This window comes from Anomaloglossus baeobatrachus, chromosome 6, assembly GCF_048569485.1.
Source record: "Anomaloglossus baeobatrachus isolate aAnoBae1 chromosome 6, aAnoBae1.hap1, whole genome shotgun sequence".
Lineage (NCBI taxonomy): Eukaryota > Metazoa > Chordata > Amphibia > Anura > Aromobatidae > Anomaloglossus > Anomaloglossus baeobatrachus.
In genome coordinates, this window is record NC_134358.1 from 233,909,842 (window position 1) to 233,925,174 (window position 15,333).

At 44.0% G+C, this 15,333-nt stretch overlaps 1 protein-coding gene across 7 annotated transcripts in view; it reads right to left on the reverse strand.

Moving 5' to 3' along the window:
- Positions 1-15,333, reverse strand: part of PHACTR1 (phosphatase and actin regulator 1) — a 513,119-nt gene that overhangs the window by 157,545 nt on the left and 340,241 nt on the right. For all 7 annotated transcript variants that reach the window (XM_075314747.1, XM_075314748.1, XM_075314749.1 and 4 more), the window contains one exon: positions 11,168-11,332. In XM_075314747.1, the coding sequence (XP_075170862.1) occupies positions 11,168-11,332 (165 nt within the window). The remainder of the gene's footprint in view (positions 1-11,167; positions 11,333-15,333) is intronic.

Genomic DNA, 15,333 nt, shown 5'->3' on the forward strand with positions numbered 1-15,333 from the left:
GACATCCTGGGAACGTCGAACACAGCTTACCTGCGTCCCGCTGGCAATGCGGAAGGAAGCAAGTGGGCGGGATGTTACGTCCCGCTCATCTCCGCCCCTCCGCTTCTATTGGGCGCCTGCTGTGTGACGTCGCTGTGACGCCGAACATACCTCCCCCTTCAGGAAGAGGACGTTCGCCGCCCACAGTGACGTCATCCGGGAGGTATGTGCGTGTGACAGGGGGTTAACGAGTTTGTGCGCCATGGGCAACTAATTGCCCGTGACGCACAAACGACGGGGGCGGGTACGATCGCTCGTGCGATCGCGCGATAGATCGTCCCGTGTGACACCGGCCTTAGATGTTATATACGGACAACCCTGAAAGATCGTATCAACGACAGTCTAATGTTAAGCACTTTTAATTTCTGCTCATATTTTGGTTTCTATTTTGCAAGTGAAAATCATTTTGGTTCAATAAAAACTGTCTTGTAAGGTGAAGCTTTTTTTCTCATATGTAGATTACTGTTTTCTTAATGTCGCCAGTATATTTCCTATTCCTTACAATAATGATGCTGCACCATGGAAACTATACGTGCTACAGAAAAACTATATACATTTTTGAAATCAGAACAAAAAGATGATTCAGAAAAGTACAAAGTCACCTGCGATGATTACAAAAAATATTTTTTGTAGACCTGTGTTTTTGTTCTTGTCCCAATTATGTATACCTCTTTTCCCATATAACGTGCCATGGAATAATTAGCGCTATAATAATAAATAATAATAATACCTGGTGATTATAAAGCTTCAAATAACAGATTCAAGATCACTTCTCAATTGTGCAACATTATCTACTGCATAAGAATACTAATGAACAAGCCTGCACAAAACACAAGCAATACATGAAGAAAAACACAACAGGAGACGCATCACAAATTTAATGTGTATCTGTCAATCAACAAAAACCATCTTTCTGTCCTAATCTCTAAAAACTTAATTCTGCTTTTCGTGCTCATACCAGTCTAATATGTCCACAAACTGTCTCATTTGCCATACTATATAACTTGCCATTCACTCTCTTAGTTAGGGTTGTTTGTCAGCATTATATATAATAATATTTATTCCATTATATAGCGCTGTTAATTCCACAGCGCTTTACATATATTGGTAATACTGTACCCATTGGGGCTCAAAATCTAAATTCCCTATCAGTATGTTTGTTTTTGGAGTGTGGGAGGAAACACAGCAAACACAGGGAGAACATACAAACTCCTTACAGATATTGTCCTTGGTGGGATTTGAGCCCAGAATCCCAGCGCTGCAAGACTGCAGTGCTAACCACTGAGCCACCATGCTGTCATGTATTAGAACATCCTTTTCCTCTTTCCTTCATCCATTGTTTGCACTATTGTCCAAGTGTTTGCTGGCTCCAACTCTATGTTATACCTGTATACAGTTATGCCGGCGTCACACGCTACGATATATTGCGCGATATGTTGTCAGGGTCACGCCTTTAGTGACGCACATCCGGCATCGTTTGACATATCGTAGCGTGTGACAGCTACGAGTGACTGTTAACGAGCAAAAATACTCACCTTATCGTTGCTCGTTGACACGTCGCTCATTTTCATAAAATCGTTCCTCCTTCTGCGCGCTCGTTGTTCATCGTTCCCGAGTCAGCACACGTCGCTCCATGTGACACCCCGGGAACGACGAACTGCAGCTTACCTGCGGCCGCCAGGAATGCGGAAGGAAGGAGGTGGGCGGGATGTTACGTCCCACTCATCTCCGCCCCTCCTCTTCTATTGGGTGGCCGCTGTGTGACATCGCTGTGACGCCAAACGTCCCTCCCCTTCAGGAAGTGAATGTTCGCCGCCCACAGCAAGGTCGTCCGGGAGGTAAGTGCGTGTGACAGGGGGTCAACGACTTTGTGCGCCATGGGCAACTAATTGCCCGTGACGCACAAACGACGGGGGCGGGTGCGATCGCTTATGCGATCGCCCGATATATCGTCCCGTGTGACGCCGGCCTTAGACATACAGATGAGCAAGAGCAAAGAGACAAATACATGTTGGCGCTTACATTCTTGATTCTTGACAAGAGGTAGAAGACAGCAAGTTAGACAGAGGGGAAACACCGAGTGGTTGGCGCTCTGGAATTATTTTTTCGCTTCTGAATTCCCCGCACTTCCGGTCATGCACACTAGACCTCTCTGAAACGCATACACCCGGCTTCATACAGCGCGTGACCGGAAGTGCCCGACAGTGAACACAGGTACGCTCGTGATGCTGCATTGAATAGCATGTTAGTACACCTCTGTGAGCGTGCTAACATGCTAAGAGGGCGGCTAGTCGGGGGATATATCGCCCTTGGGACTAGTCCCTGCACTCATTAGCATAAGATAAAAGATGTTTAGAAATACTTTTTCTAAAGATCTCTTTATCTTTGCTAGTGTATAGAGGGACAGTTAGTCAGGGATTAGCAATATGCACCTAGAACCGCTCGTGGCCCTGGGTATATATTGCACATGACAGGTTTCCTTTAATGAGTAGATCCCATAAATTTGGAAGAAACTAAATAACTATAGAGTCTAATTTGGGCATGGCTTCTTATGTAAGTATTTACTATAAAAAGCAAGTTAGAAGTTCCACGGGGAACTAGGCAGGCAATGATGGGAATTCCCATCTGGGTGAGTTCATCAATTCCTTTTCAATTTTCCATAACCAGTATTTTTTTCATATAGGTAAGAAATCAGGTAGTGATATTCTCTAACAGATACCAGTCCATGAAAGTACCCAGTTAACTTGCTCACGTGCTGTTGAATATATCGCCTACCCTGAAAATAGCAGCCATGTTTTTGCACGTGGCTAGCAATCACAACAAGTTATTGTGTGGACAGATAAACCATTGTTTGCATTTCCATTAATTAATGTTTAGCACCAGCACGTTAACGTCCCGATTCAATCACGTGAATAAACAACATCTTTATTTATGGAGAAAACCACCTTGTAAACTCTTTGAGACATTTCAGTCATTCCTAAATCGATGCTTCTCATCATCCTTTCAATAGCCACAATAAGATTATTGCAGATAAACAATAATGTGGGAGAAATCAATTGTTATTGCCGAGCGCTAGGAATGCTCTGCAAATCTGATGAGTGTTATGTAAGTTCGGACACTGAAGTGGAATTTATTTTGCTTCTGTCTAGTACTGGCGATGGTAGATTTGTGAACCAGATGGCGTTAGAACAGCGAGTAGCCAATTGTTTCATTAGATGAATATATCAAGTCATCCATCTCCTCGATAAGTTTTCACACTGCAGCATTATAGAGAAGTGTTTGCTAGCTGATAGAGATGGTGAAAATGGATTAATCGGACCTGGTCCAGTGGCGTTGGCCCAGCGGACCACCTCCTACCTGCCGATCTCTGCGCCTGTCCTTTAGATTAGCTAGCTTATAAATTCTACAAGGATGACACCATGCCAGAGCGGATAAACAAAAGGGGAATCAGGTTTACATCAGATAAGAGGCGGTTTGCAAGGATCCTGCTGACGTGATTGCTGATTTGTATCATCTCGAATAGGTGAACATATTGTATTCACCGCCTATGTAAAGATGGCAAACCCCCACCTGCCTTCTGGCACAGAAGTGGGAAGGTCAATTATGGACCTCAGAGAGTCCATTGAAAATAGTGGATGTTATATGTGTCCATTTATTTCAAAGGAACACCTTTTTATCACTTTACTGTCATAGGTAACAAAAAATAAAAGCTAATGGCCAAGGCACTCTGCAACAGACACGCAACCATAGCATGTGCTGAGATACCTGGTATTGGTGATCTGCCCTGTGTGAAGACACATCATGCATAATTCGTTAAAGGGAACCTGTCACCAGATTCTCGCCATATAAAGTATGTCCGTTTCCTGTACTTCTCATATACAGTGGTACCTTGCTTAACGAGTAACCCAGTTAGGGAGTATTTTGCCTAACGAGCAAAGCTTGCTGTAAATTTGTAACTCAGTTTACGAGCAAGCTTTGCTGAACGAGCAAATTACTCACCGCACACACTTCCGGTTCCGTACATCCACCGCGCTCTAACCCACTCTTGCAGTCCACACAAACACACAAAAACACGCACGCACACACTCACACACACATATTATGCTCATCTTACCTTCCGTTCCATCGCCGGCCTCATGGTTCTTGTAGTTCGCCGGTACAGGATGTGCATCGTCAATCATTGCGACGAGGGAGGAACTTCCGCTGTCAGCCATTACTCAAAGGCAGCGTGCTGGCCAATCAGAGGCAAGTGGCTCCTGCCTTTGTCGTCAGCGCTCTGGCAGCAGAAATTCCTCTCTCGTCGCGATGGTTACCCGATACATATCCTGTACCGGCGAACTGCAAGTTCCAGGAGGCCGGCAATGGAACAGAAGGTAAGGTGAGCATAATATGTGTGTGTGCGTGCTCGTTTGTGTGTGTTTGTGCGTGTGTGGAATGGCACAATAGGGGACCAGGATGGGACATTTAACAAGTTGTGGAACGAATTGTCTGCATTGCAATGATGTCCTATGGCAAATCTTGCTTTGCTGAACGAGTAACTTGGTTAACAAGCACACTCCCAGAACGGATTGTTCTCGTTAACCAAGGTTCCACTGTACTGCATTCTAGAATGCTGTATATATGTCCCAAGATATGCATAACATAAAAAAGACCTTCTATTCTACTCACCTATGAGGTGGTCCGGTCTGATAGGCATCACTGGTCTTGATCCTGTGCCAACCTCCTTCCCTGCTTTGTGTAGATAACTCGTCCTACATCACCCACACAGCATCCACTGTTGCGCTTCTGCATATGTGTACTTCTCTATATCTTGCCAAGGGCAGAGCAAAGTACTGTAATACACATGAGCAGGGAAATGGCAAAGAGCGCCCGCACATGCGCACTACCATACTTTGCTCTGCCCTCAGCAGGGTAGAGAGAAGTGCGCGTGCGCAGGCGTGCAATGGAAGACATTATGTGGATGACATAGGATGTGTCATTAACATGAGGTAGGGCAGGATAGTGCTGGATCAAGGCCAGTAACGCCCATCGGACCGGACCGACCCATAGGTGAGTAAAATAAAAGTTATTTTTATGTTATGCAAATTGTCTTGCAGATAATTTAATAATAATTTATTCATTTATATAGCGCTATTAATTCCATAGCGCTTTACATACATTGGGAATGCTGTCCCCATTGGGGCTCACAATCTAAATTCCCTATCTGTATGTCTTTGGAGTGTGGGAGGAAACCGGAGTACCCGGAGGAAACCCACGCAAACATGGGGAGAACATACAAACTCCTTGCAGATGGTGTCCTTGGTGGGGATTGAACCCAGGACCTCAGCGCTGCAAGACTGCAGTGCTAATCACTGAGCCACCATGCCGCCCATATGCAGATGCAGACATACATAAAGAAGTCCAGAATGCTGTATATGAGGGCACACAGGTGGTGACCATACTTTAAATGGTGAAAATCTGGTGACAGGTTCCCTTTAAAGATTTTGTAAATTCCAAAAATATTTTGGAAAAATACATTTTAGCATGCTGCTTAGTATTAACTCATCCGCATTATATGAGATATGCCATTTGGGTAAGCAAATCAGTGATATTCGCCAAAAATACTAATTACAAACATTCTCCGTTTTCTCAGGCTGATTAAATACATTGTATTTCATGGCGTTTACTGAATACAGGACAGATTTGGTCTCTTATGTGCGTCATGAAAACCAAATATATTCTTGCAGCACAGAAGTGGTTTTATGTTGCTTTGACGGCATAATATGATGAGTATGAATTATAGAATTGTAAATCGTTTTCTTGCAGGCACATAGAGAATGATGCTTGAGTAATATATTGTATATTTTAATCTCTATATACCAAATTAATAAGAAGACCCAAAAATGAGGCCATAATGGTAACAATGCATTGTTTTAGCCTTCAGTCAAGTGTAATATCTATCAGAAAGCTGAAATTCCAGCAGCAAGGGAATCTGGCAAAATGTAATTGTGTGAAGATGAGTGTTGGACCTATTCTGGTATTAGCAGGTTACCACAACTTACTACTTATTGTTCTTCCTCCCACCAAACTCTTTCTTCTCTAATCTATTCTGAATTAAGCAGCCAGGCTCATATTTGTCCAGCTGCTACACTGATGCCTCCACTCTGTACCAGTCATTGCACTGGTTGCCCAACAGCTACAGAATATAACATAAACTTATCACACTCACCCATAAATCTCTCCACAGTTCTACCCCACCCTACATCGCCTCCCTCATCTTTGTCTACCACCCTACTCATGTGCTCTGTTCTGCTAAACACCTTAAACTAACAGCCTTTAAAATCCAAACTTCCACTTATGTTTCCAAGACTTTTCTTGTGCTGATTCAGTTCTCTAGAAAGCACTTCCCCAGATAATCATGTTAACGCCCAGTATCCACAGTTTTATGAGTGTCCTAAAAACTATTTTTTTAGGCAGGCCTAACCAATCTAACTGTTCTCATTTTCCCATCATACATTTTCCTTATAATCTGGTCCTTTCTATCATGTTTTCACGCACTTATGTACTCAGTAGCACTTTAATACGGTACACACACATGCAGTTATGGCCAAAAGTGTTGGCACCTTGAAATTGTTCCAGCAAATGAAATATTTCCCAGAAAATTATTACAACCAAACATGTTTTGCTATACACGTTTTCTTACACAGAAAAAAATACAGAAAAAAAATCAATTTTCAGGAAACAGAATCATGTGCTTTACCAAACAGTTCTATCTTGGTCCCATCTGTCCACAAGACGCTTTTCCAGAAGGATTTGGCTTACTCACGTATGTGGGTTGTAAACTTCTTGATTACGTGGTACACCGTGGACAAAGCAACATCAAGATCTCTGGAGATGGACTTGTAACCTTGTGATTTGTTGATATTTTTTAATAATTTTGGTTGTCAAGTCCTTAAACACTTCTCTACTCCTCTTTCTGTTCTCCATGCTTAGTGTGGCACACAGAGAAACAGTGCAAAGATTGAGTCAACTTCTTCCCTTTTAACTTGGTCTGCAGTGTGATTTTCATATTGCCCACACCTGTTACTTGCCACAGGGGAGTTTGAATAAGTATCACATGCTTGGATCAAAGTTTTTTTTACCCACAATTATGGAAAAGTGGGTAAAAAATAAATTTTTTTGAGTCTTGTGTGTAATTATGTCCAATTTGCCATTTTTTCTGTTTTTTTTTTTTGTTCATTTGTTTTTTGTTTTGCGTTGTTCCAATACACACAAAGGAAATTAAGATGTGTATGACAAATCATGTGTAATTGCAATTATTTTCTGGGAGAATTTCAAGGGTGCCAACACTTTCGGCCATGACTGTATGCTATATGGTGATTAGTTCACGAAGCCTTACATGAATATCCTTCATCATTACACAGATGGCTGGACATGCATTACAATCCTTTTGTATCACCTCTATTTCTTCATAGATTGTAAGCTTTTGTGATGCTCTTGTTTGAATTATTGAACTATGTGTTACTTTGTAATAATGAACCAATATTGATTTTACATGTATCCTATGTTGGAATCATATAAATACAATTATTATTATTTTAACCCCTTCAGCCCCCGGGCACTTTCCATTTTTGCGTTTTTGTTTTTTTTTGCTCCCCTTCTTCCGAGAGGCGTAACTTTTTTATTTTTCCATCAATCTTGCCATATGAGGGCTTGTTTTTTGCGGGACGAGTTGTACTTTTAGATGAAACCATAAGTTTTACCATATAGTGTACTGGAAAATGGCAAAAAAATTCCAAGTGCGGAAAAATTGCAAAAAAAGTGTGATCATACAATAGTTTTTGGGATATTTTATTCACTGTGTTCACTATATGGTAAAACTGAGGTATGTATGTGATGCCTCAGGTTGGTGCGAGTTTGTAGCCACCAAACATGTATAGGTTTACTTGTATATAAGGGGTTAAAAAAATTCACAAGCTTGTCCAAAAAACGTGGCGCACGTTTTGCGCCATTTTCCAAAACCCGTAGCGTTCTCATTTTTCAGGATCTGAGGCTCAGTGATGGCTTAGTTTTTGCGTCTCGACCTGACGTCTTTAACGGTACCATTTTTGCTCAGATGCTACGTTTTGATCGCCTGTTATTGCATTTTGCGCAAAATTTGCGGCGACCAAAAAACGTAATTTTGGCGTTTGGAATTTTTTTGCCGCTACGCCGTTTACTGATCAGATTAATTGATTTTATATTTTGATAGATCGGGCATTTCTGAACGCGGCGATACCAAATATGTGTGTATTTTTTATTTTTTTAACCCTTTAATTTTCAATGGGGTGAAAGGGGGGTGATTTGAACTTTTAGGTTTTTTTATTTTTTTTTAATTTTTTAAAACTTTTTTTTTTACTTTTTTTTTTTTTATTTTACTAGTCCCCCTAGGGGGCTATAGCGATCAGCAATCCGATCGCTCTGCACTATCTGCAGATCTCAGGTACAGAGCTGAGAACTGCAGATTTGCTGCTTTACTTTCAATGCCGGCTGTATTCCGGCATTGAGAGGAAGTGAGTCATGTTAGCTACAGGCGTCATCACATGACCCTGTGCTACCATGGCAACCACCGAAAGACACGTGATCATGTCACGTGACTTCCAGTGGGGGCGGGGTAAGTTGACTGTCATGGCGGCGCCCATATACATATCGCTGCCAGATTTTGGCAGCGAAATGTAAGGGGTTAATAGCCGCGGGTGGAAGCGATTCCACCCGCGGCAAGCAGGCACACATGTCAGCTGTTGATAACAGCTGATATGTGCGCGGATCGCCGCCGCCTACCGGCAGCAGGGGGCGGGGCTTACCGGCACACGATCCATGACGTACCCAGTACGTCATGGGTCGTTAAGGGGTTAAACGTTTATTATGTTTTTGCTTACTATGAAGTAGTACAGATGTGTCCTTTCCTACATTTTCCCTGACATTTTCTCTTGACTCAATATTTTCTAAGATATGTGACTGGAAATGACGATCTCTTAGAAACTTCACTTTGTGATACTCTCTCAAAATGTGTCTAAACTAATATGTGTCTATGTGTGGCCACCCTGTAGTTGTGATATAGATTGCAGTCTGTCAAGAGTTTTGTTAGCATGTGGCAATATTGTATTAATTTTGTTTTGAAAGAAATGAGAGTACCAGCCACACAATTAAAGGGAATCTGTCAGCAGGTTTATGCTATGTAATCTGAAGACAGCATGCTGAAAGGGTTAAAACATAGGATTCAGGTATGCCTGACTTGTCAAGGTCTGATCTGTTGTTTATTTGCTATGTTTTTTAAGCAGCGGGACTTCTCATTGCTGAAGTACAATTTCACACGCACAGCAGTCCGGCTCTCCCACTTCTCTGATTGGCACCTCATTGTCACTGTACAATCTCTATGGAGAGCCTGGTGTGGGTGGGGAAGCTCACTCAGCACTGCTACATCTAAAAATTCCGATTTTGTGAAAACGGCTGCACCCAGTAATCTAAGGCTATGCTCACACACTGGACCTTTCTTAACCACAAAGATGCAGCGTTTTTTGCCCAAAAAAAACACACCTGCGGCAAAAACGCATAAAGAAATGCATGTTTTTTGCCGCATTTTTACCGCATTTTGCCCAATACGTTTTGTAAGTCAAATCTATTAACTGGAAGGGCTCAAAAGCACTGGAAAAACACAAAAAGAATTGACATGCTGCATCTTCAAAAATGCAGCCAAGATGCAGCCAAAAAAAGATGTTCTGTGTAGACAGCAAAATAGAAATCTCATAGACTTTTCTGGGAGAAGGAAATGCATGCATTTAGGGGCATCTTTGTGACCTCAAACGCACCAAAAGAGCAGTGAACATAGCATTGAGGCCCCGTTACACGCAACAACGTATCTAACGATATATCGCCGGGGTCACGGATTCCGGGACGCACATACGGCATCGTTAGTGACATTGTTGCGTGTGACACCAATGAGCGGCCGTTAATGATGGAAAATACTCACCAAATCGTCCATTGTTGACACGTCGTTCCTTTACAAAAAATCGTTGTTGAAAACGCAGGTTGTTCGTCGTTCCTCAGGCAGCACACATCGCTATGTATGACACCTCGGAAACGACGAACTAGAGCTTACCTGCGGCCGCTGGCAATGAGGAAGAAAGGAGGTGGACGGGATGTTACGGCCGCTCATCTTCGCCCCTCCACTTCTATTGGGCAGCCGCTTAGTGATGCCGCACGAACCGCCCCCCTTAGAAAGGAGGCTGTTCGCTGGCCACAGCGACGTCGCTAGGCAGGTAAGTCCGTGTGACGGCTCCTAACGATATTGTGCGCTACGGTATTGTCCCTACATACAGTAAGTACTGGGTGTGCAGCATCAGCAAGTATAGGGACACACTCCATCGACAAAGTTAATATAATAATACATTTCCAGGCGGAACAACACAACAGCATTATAAGAAAGTATGATCCAGCACAAGGATTTTTCCAGTATTTTCTAAAGCGGGCTTTACACGCTACGATTTCGCAACAGCGATCTCGTTGGGGTCACGGATTTTGTGACGCACATCCAGCCGCTGTAGCAATGTCGCAGCGTGTGACTCCTAGGAGCGATTTTGGATTGTTGCAAAAACGTCCAAAATCGCTCCTCGTTGACATGGGGGTCCGCTGCCAGTTATCGCTGCTGTCGCAGGGGCGAAGTTGTTCCTCGTTCCTGTGGCAGTGCACATCGCTACATGTGACGCCGCAGGAATGAGGAACATCTCCTTACCTGCCTCCGGCCACAATGCGGAAGGAAGGAGGTGGGCGGGATGTTACGTCCCGCTCATCTCCGCCCCTCCGCTTTCATTGGGCGGCCACTTAGTGACGTCGCTGTGACGCTGAACAGACGGCCCCCTTAGAAAGGAGGCGGTACGCCGGTCACAGCGACGTCGCTATGCAGGTAAGTATGTGTGACGGGGGTGCCAGATTTTGTGCGCGACGGGCAGCGATATGCCCGTTTCGCACAAAAGATGGGGGTGGGTCGCATGCTAGCGATATTGGGCCGGATATCGCAGCATGTAAAGCCACCCTTAGACGGACAGGTTAGTAGAGCTCAAGATGTGCGAAGTTTAATGGATTAACACAAGAATTACGCACAAGCATTTACCTGCAGATGTTTGCTTGAACTTTTCACTTTTTTTCTTTCTCCATTTCCAAGGCTTAAAAAGTCTCCCTAAAGTGGCAAATTTACTTCTTCTTCTGATGGGAGGAGTGTGGGTGCCGGGCACGAGGGACTCGGAGCGCATTGCAGCCAGTCTCTCCACTTCTTCAGCTGAAATGTAAGGACATAACAGAATGTGACTTCTTATGCAACATCCACTAATTAGCATCAGTTATTTCATTAGAATGATTATACACAGTATTCTTGTTCTCCTTAATAATAGAAAATGTGAATTTTATTTATATGCTAATAAAATACAGCAAATTAGAAGACCATCATTCCTTAAGGCTCTGCACCCCTCATATGTGACCGTTCATACCGCAGCAAAGAAAGAAGATGAGGTGCTGACGGATGATGGGGTACATGAAACAAAGAACGCCTAGATACAATGATGGAAATGTATTTATGCACTTAAACTGTGCTGCGCTAGTATGAAGATAAAAGTGCGGACAAGCAGCCAAATCCTTGTCCTTTCATCTCACCATGTGTTCAGTCTGAAGAAAAATGTCCGCTTTTATTGGCAGCGTGCAGACCCAACCATACATATCTCATAAAGTGTCCGCGGACATAAAATTCTGTGAAGATTACCCATGCTCCAGATGTCTCCGATTACTGTACACTGAAGGACTCTGATAGCTGGAGATTAGCACAGTGTGTTATATTGGCGTACAATGTGTCCAATTGGCAAAAGGCGTAATAAAGACTCAGGTTAGATACGTTCCTTATTCTTACCCTTCCGCATGGCTGACGTACCAACAATTCACATCAATGAATGGTGCATGTCCTCTTACTATTCTGTGTAGATTTGTCCCTTTTCTTGGCAGATTTTCTTTCAAATCTGATAGGTGCTAACAGTGGCACAAAACATATGATCGATTTTTTTGCCAAAATTTGGGACAGAATTCTTGTCTTTTTTAAAATGGAAAACGTTTTTTTTTTTTAGCACCGGCATCCCCACAAGGTCTCCGACCGGGTCACATCCTCCCCCACACCGACTTGGTCGTCCACGTTTACTGCCGCCTACTTCCCCTCCCAGGGCCTGTGCATGCAGCACAGGTCTTCCGGGAGTGTGCTTAGGGCACATGGGCACACCAGCTCTCCTCTTAAAGGGCTGGTGCACTATTTCCAGGAAATGTATGTATTTAAGGCACCCTCCCATTAGGGGAAGTGCCTGTGCAATGCCTTAGTTAGTCAGTATACCAGTCTGCTAAGCTAGTTGTCAGGTCCCGAGCTCCTGTCCCGTTATCCCTGTGTCCGTCACCTGTACCTGCCTTCCCATACTTATCTGTCCCTGCCATGCACACCATACCTGTCCATACCCTCCTGCCTGTCTGCCTCAGCCATCCCTCCTGTGCTAGCCTGAACCTGTGTCTATACCTGAGTCCTGTCCTGGGGGTCTGCCACAGTCCCGGTCATTGCCCTGTCTAGTGGTACTTGGCATCCGGTTCGTTAAGCCCCTCCCACTAAACGGTATCCTTGGGTCCCCGTGGTCCAGTAGGTCTACTAACTCCGCTCACTGCCTCTACACTGGCCGCGAGTGTTACAGTTTTCTAGTATAACCCATATGCATAATTACATATATAAAGGGAATCTGTCACTTAATCTGAGAGCACCATAATGTAAGACAAGAGACCATGATTCCAGCAATGTGTCACTTACTGGGCATCTTGCTGAAGCTTTGATAAAATCACTGTTTTGCCATATTAATGAGATCTGTGTAACCCACCCCCACAACTGATTGCCATCTTTCTGCCTATGCACAAAAGCTGAACAGAAAGCTGCCAATGTGTGGAGTGGGCGTGGTTATACAAGACACCTGGTAAATCGGGAGCAGATAAAACAGTGATTTTAGCTAAATGAAAGGAAGTAGCCCAGTAAGTGATACATTGCTGGGATTGGAGTCTTTAGCTCTACATTATAATGCTCTCACATTAGGTAGAAAAGACCCGATGACAATTTCCATTTAAGAAATGTTTGACACATTGATTATATATGATATAAATCTATTGAGCAGCACATTTCTACCTACTTCTGATGCTCAATCACTAGCTGTCACTAGATACAATTAGCAGAGGAGTAGTCAAACAAGCCAGGGGTCAGGAGCCTGGAAGTCATATATGGAACACAGGGAGAAAGCAGAGCAGAGGTCAGGGTACGAGCCAGAGGTCAGTAGCCAGGAAGTCAGGTATGAAACATAGAGAGAAAGCAGAGCCGAGGTCAGGGTACAAGCCGGAGGTCAGGAGCCTGGGGGTAACGTCAGAGTTGGGGGCACGGGCAGAGAAGGTTAACTAAGGTCCGGGGTCGAGAGACAAAATCAAAATAGTACACTTATGGGTGCCAGAAGCACTTGCTGCAGAACAGGAACTACGACTGGCGGCGTTCCAGGTGAGGTTGCTCCCTAATGAAGCAGAGCAATCACCCAGAACGTGGCTCCTGTGAACAAACCTATCCCATTACCAACGCAGGACCCAAGGCCAGGAAACAACCCGTCCACTGCAGCACAATACAACAACAGAGCCTCGGCTCTGCAAGAGAGCAGTGCACCGCAAATCAGAACCATGACACTACTGCTATTGCAAAGGAAATCCAAAAATAAGAGTGTATGTACTTGACTGTTTCTGTACTATTATAAAGAATAAATGCAAATGTATGACGATCTTGATAGCAGAACCCCATAGATAAAACAATTAGGATATAAAATGATGCAAATGCTTTTCATATCAAAATCATATTAACACCAAGAGGGAGAAAAGGGTTAACCTCGCCTGCCGTGGAAATAAACAGGAGATGAGTCCAAAGGATAATCTTCGTGATTTTTATTTTTCGCCGCGTTTTAGAGTCTAACTGACTCCTTCATCAGGGAAAAAAAAACACTTAATGTACCTTGGTTAGTAATAATCAGTGTTTTTTGATTCCTGATGGAGTCAGTAAGACTCTGAAACGAGTAGAAAAATAAAAATCACGAAGATTATCCTTTGGATCCATCTCCTGTTTATCTCCACAGCAGCGCGGTTAACCCTTCATTCCCTCTTGCATCTGCTGGGTACACAGCAGCCTACGTGGCTTGATACTACACTTTAGGCCCCCTTCACACGTCCGTGAAAAAACACACACGTGTGTTACGTCCGTTTTTCGGGTCGTTTTCCGTTTTTGTGTTCTTTTTTGTGTCCGTGTGCCATCTGTGTGAATGCCGTATGCTAGCCGTGTGTGCGTGCTGGTTGTCCGTTTATGCGTGAGAGAAATAACTGACATGTGTATGTGTTGTCCGTGTGAATTTATGCGTGTTTGTGATGCACAATGTCGTAGATACATACCCGCTGACAGCAGACAGTCGCACGTAGAGAATGAACTGGGTGAACTTCACCCGACTTCATTGTCATACCGCGGCTCTGTCTGTGTCGCGTCCTGATTAGCGGTCACCCGTGAAGGACTCACCGGTGACCGCTAATCACCAGAGTGACTGAATGGAGTACCCCTCTCGCAAACTCACAGTTACCCGATCACCGTCGCGGCGCTGCGTGGCTGTTCTCTAAACTCCGGCGGCTTTTCCTCTTTTGAAAAAGCCGGCCTTTCATTAAACAATCTCGTATTCCCTGCTTTCCCCGCCCACCGGCGCCTATGATTGGTTGCAGTTAGATACGCTCCCACGCTGATTGACAGCTGTCTCACTGCAACCAATCACAGCCGCCGGGGGGGCGGGACTATACTGTGCAGTTAAAAAAATAAATAAATAATTAAAAAAACACCGACGTGCGGTCCCCCCCCATTTTGATACCAGCCAGGGTAAAGTCACACGGCTGAAGGCTGGTAATCTCAGGATGGGGAGCTACATGTTATGGGGAGCCCGCCAGCCTAACAATATCAGACAGCAGCCGCCCAGAATGGCCGCATCAATTAGATGCGACTGTTCTGGGACTCTACCCGGCTCTTCCCGATTTACCCTAGTGCGTTGGCAATCGGGGTAATAAGGAGTTAATGGCAGCCCATAGCTGCCACTAAATCCTAGATTAATCATGTCAGGCGTCTCCCCGAGATACCTTCCATGATTAATCTGTAGGTTACAGTTAAAAAACAGACACACCCGAAAAATCCTTTATTAGAAATAAAAAACA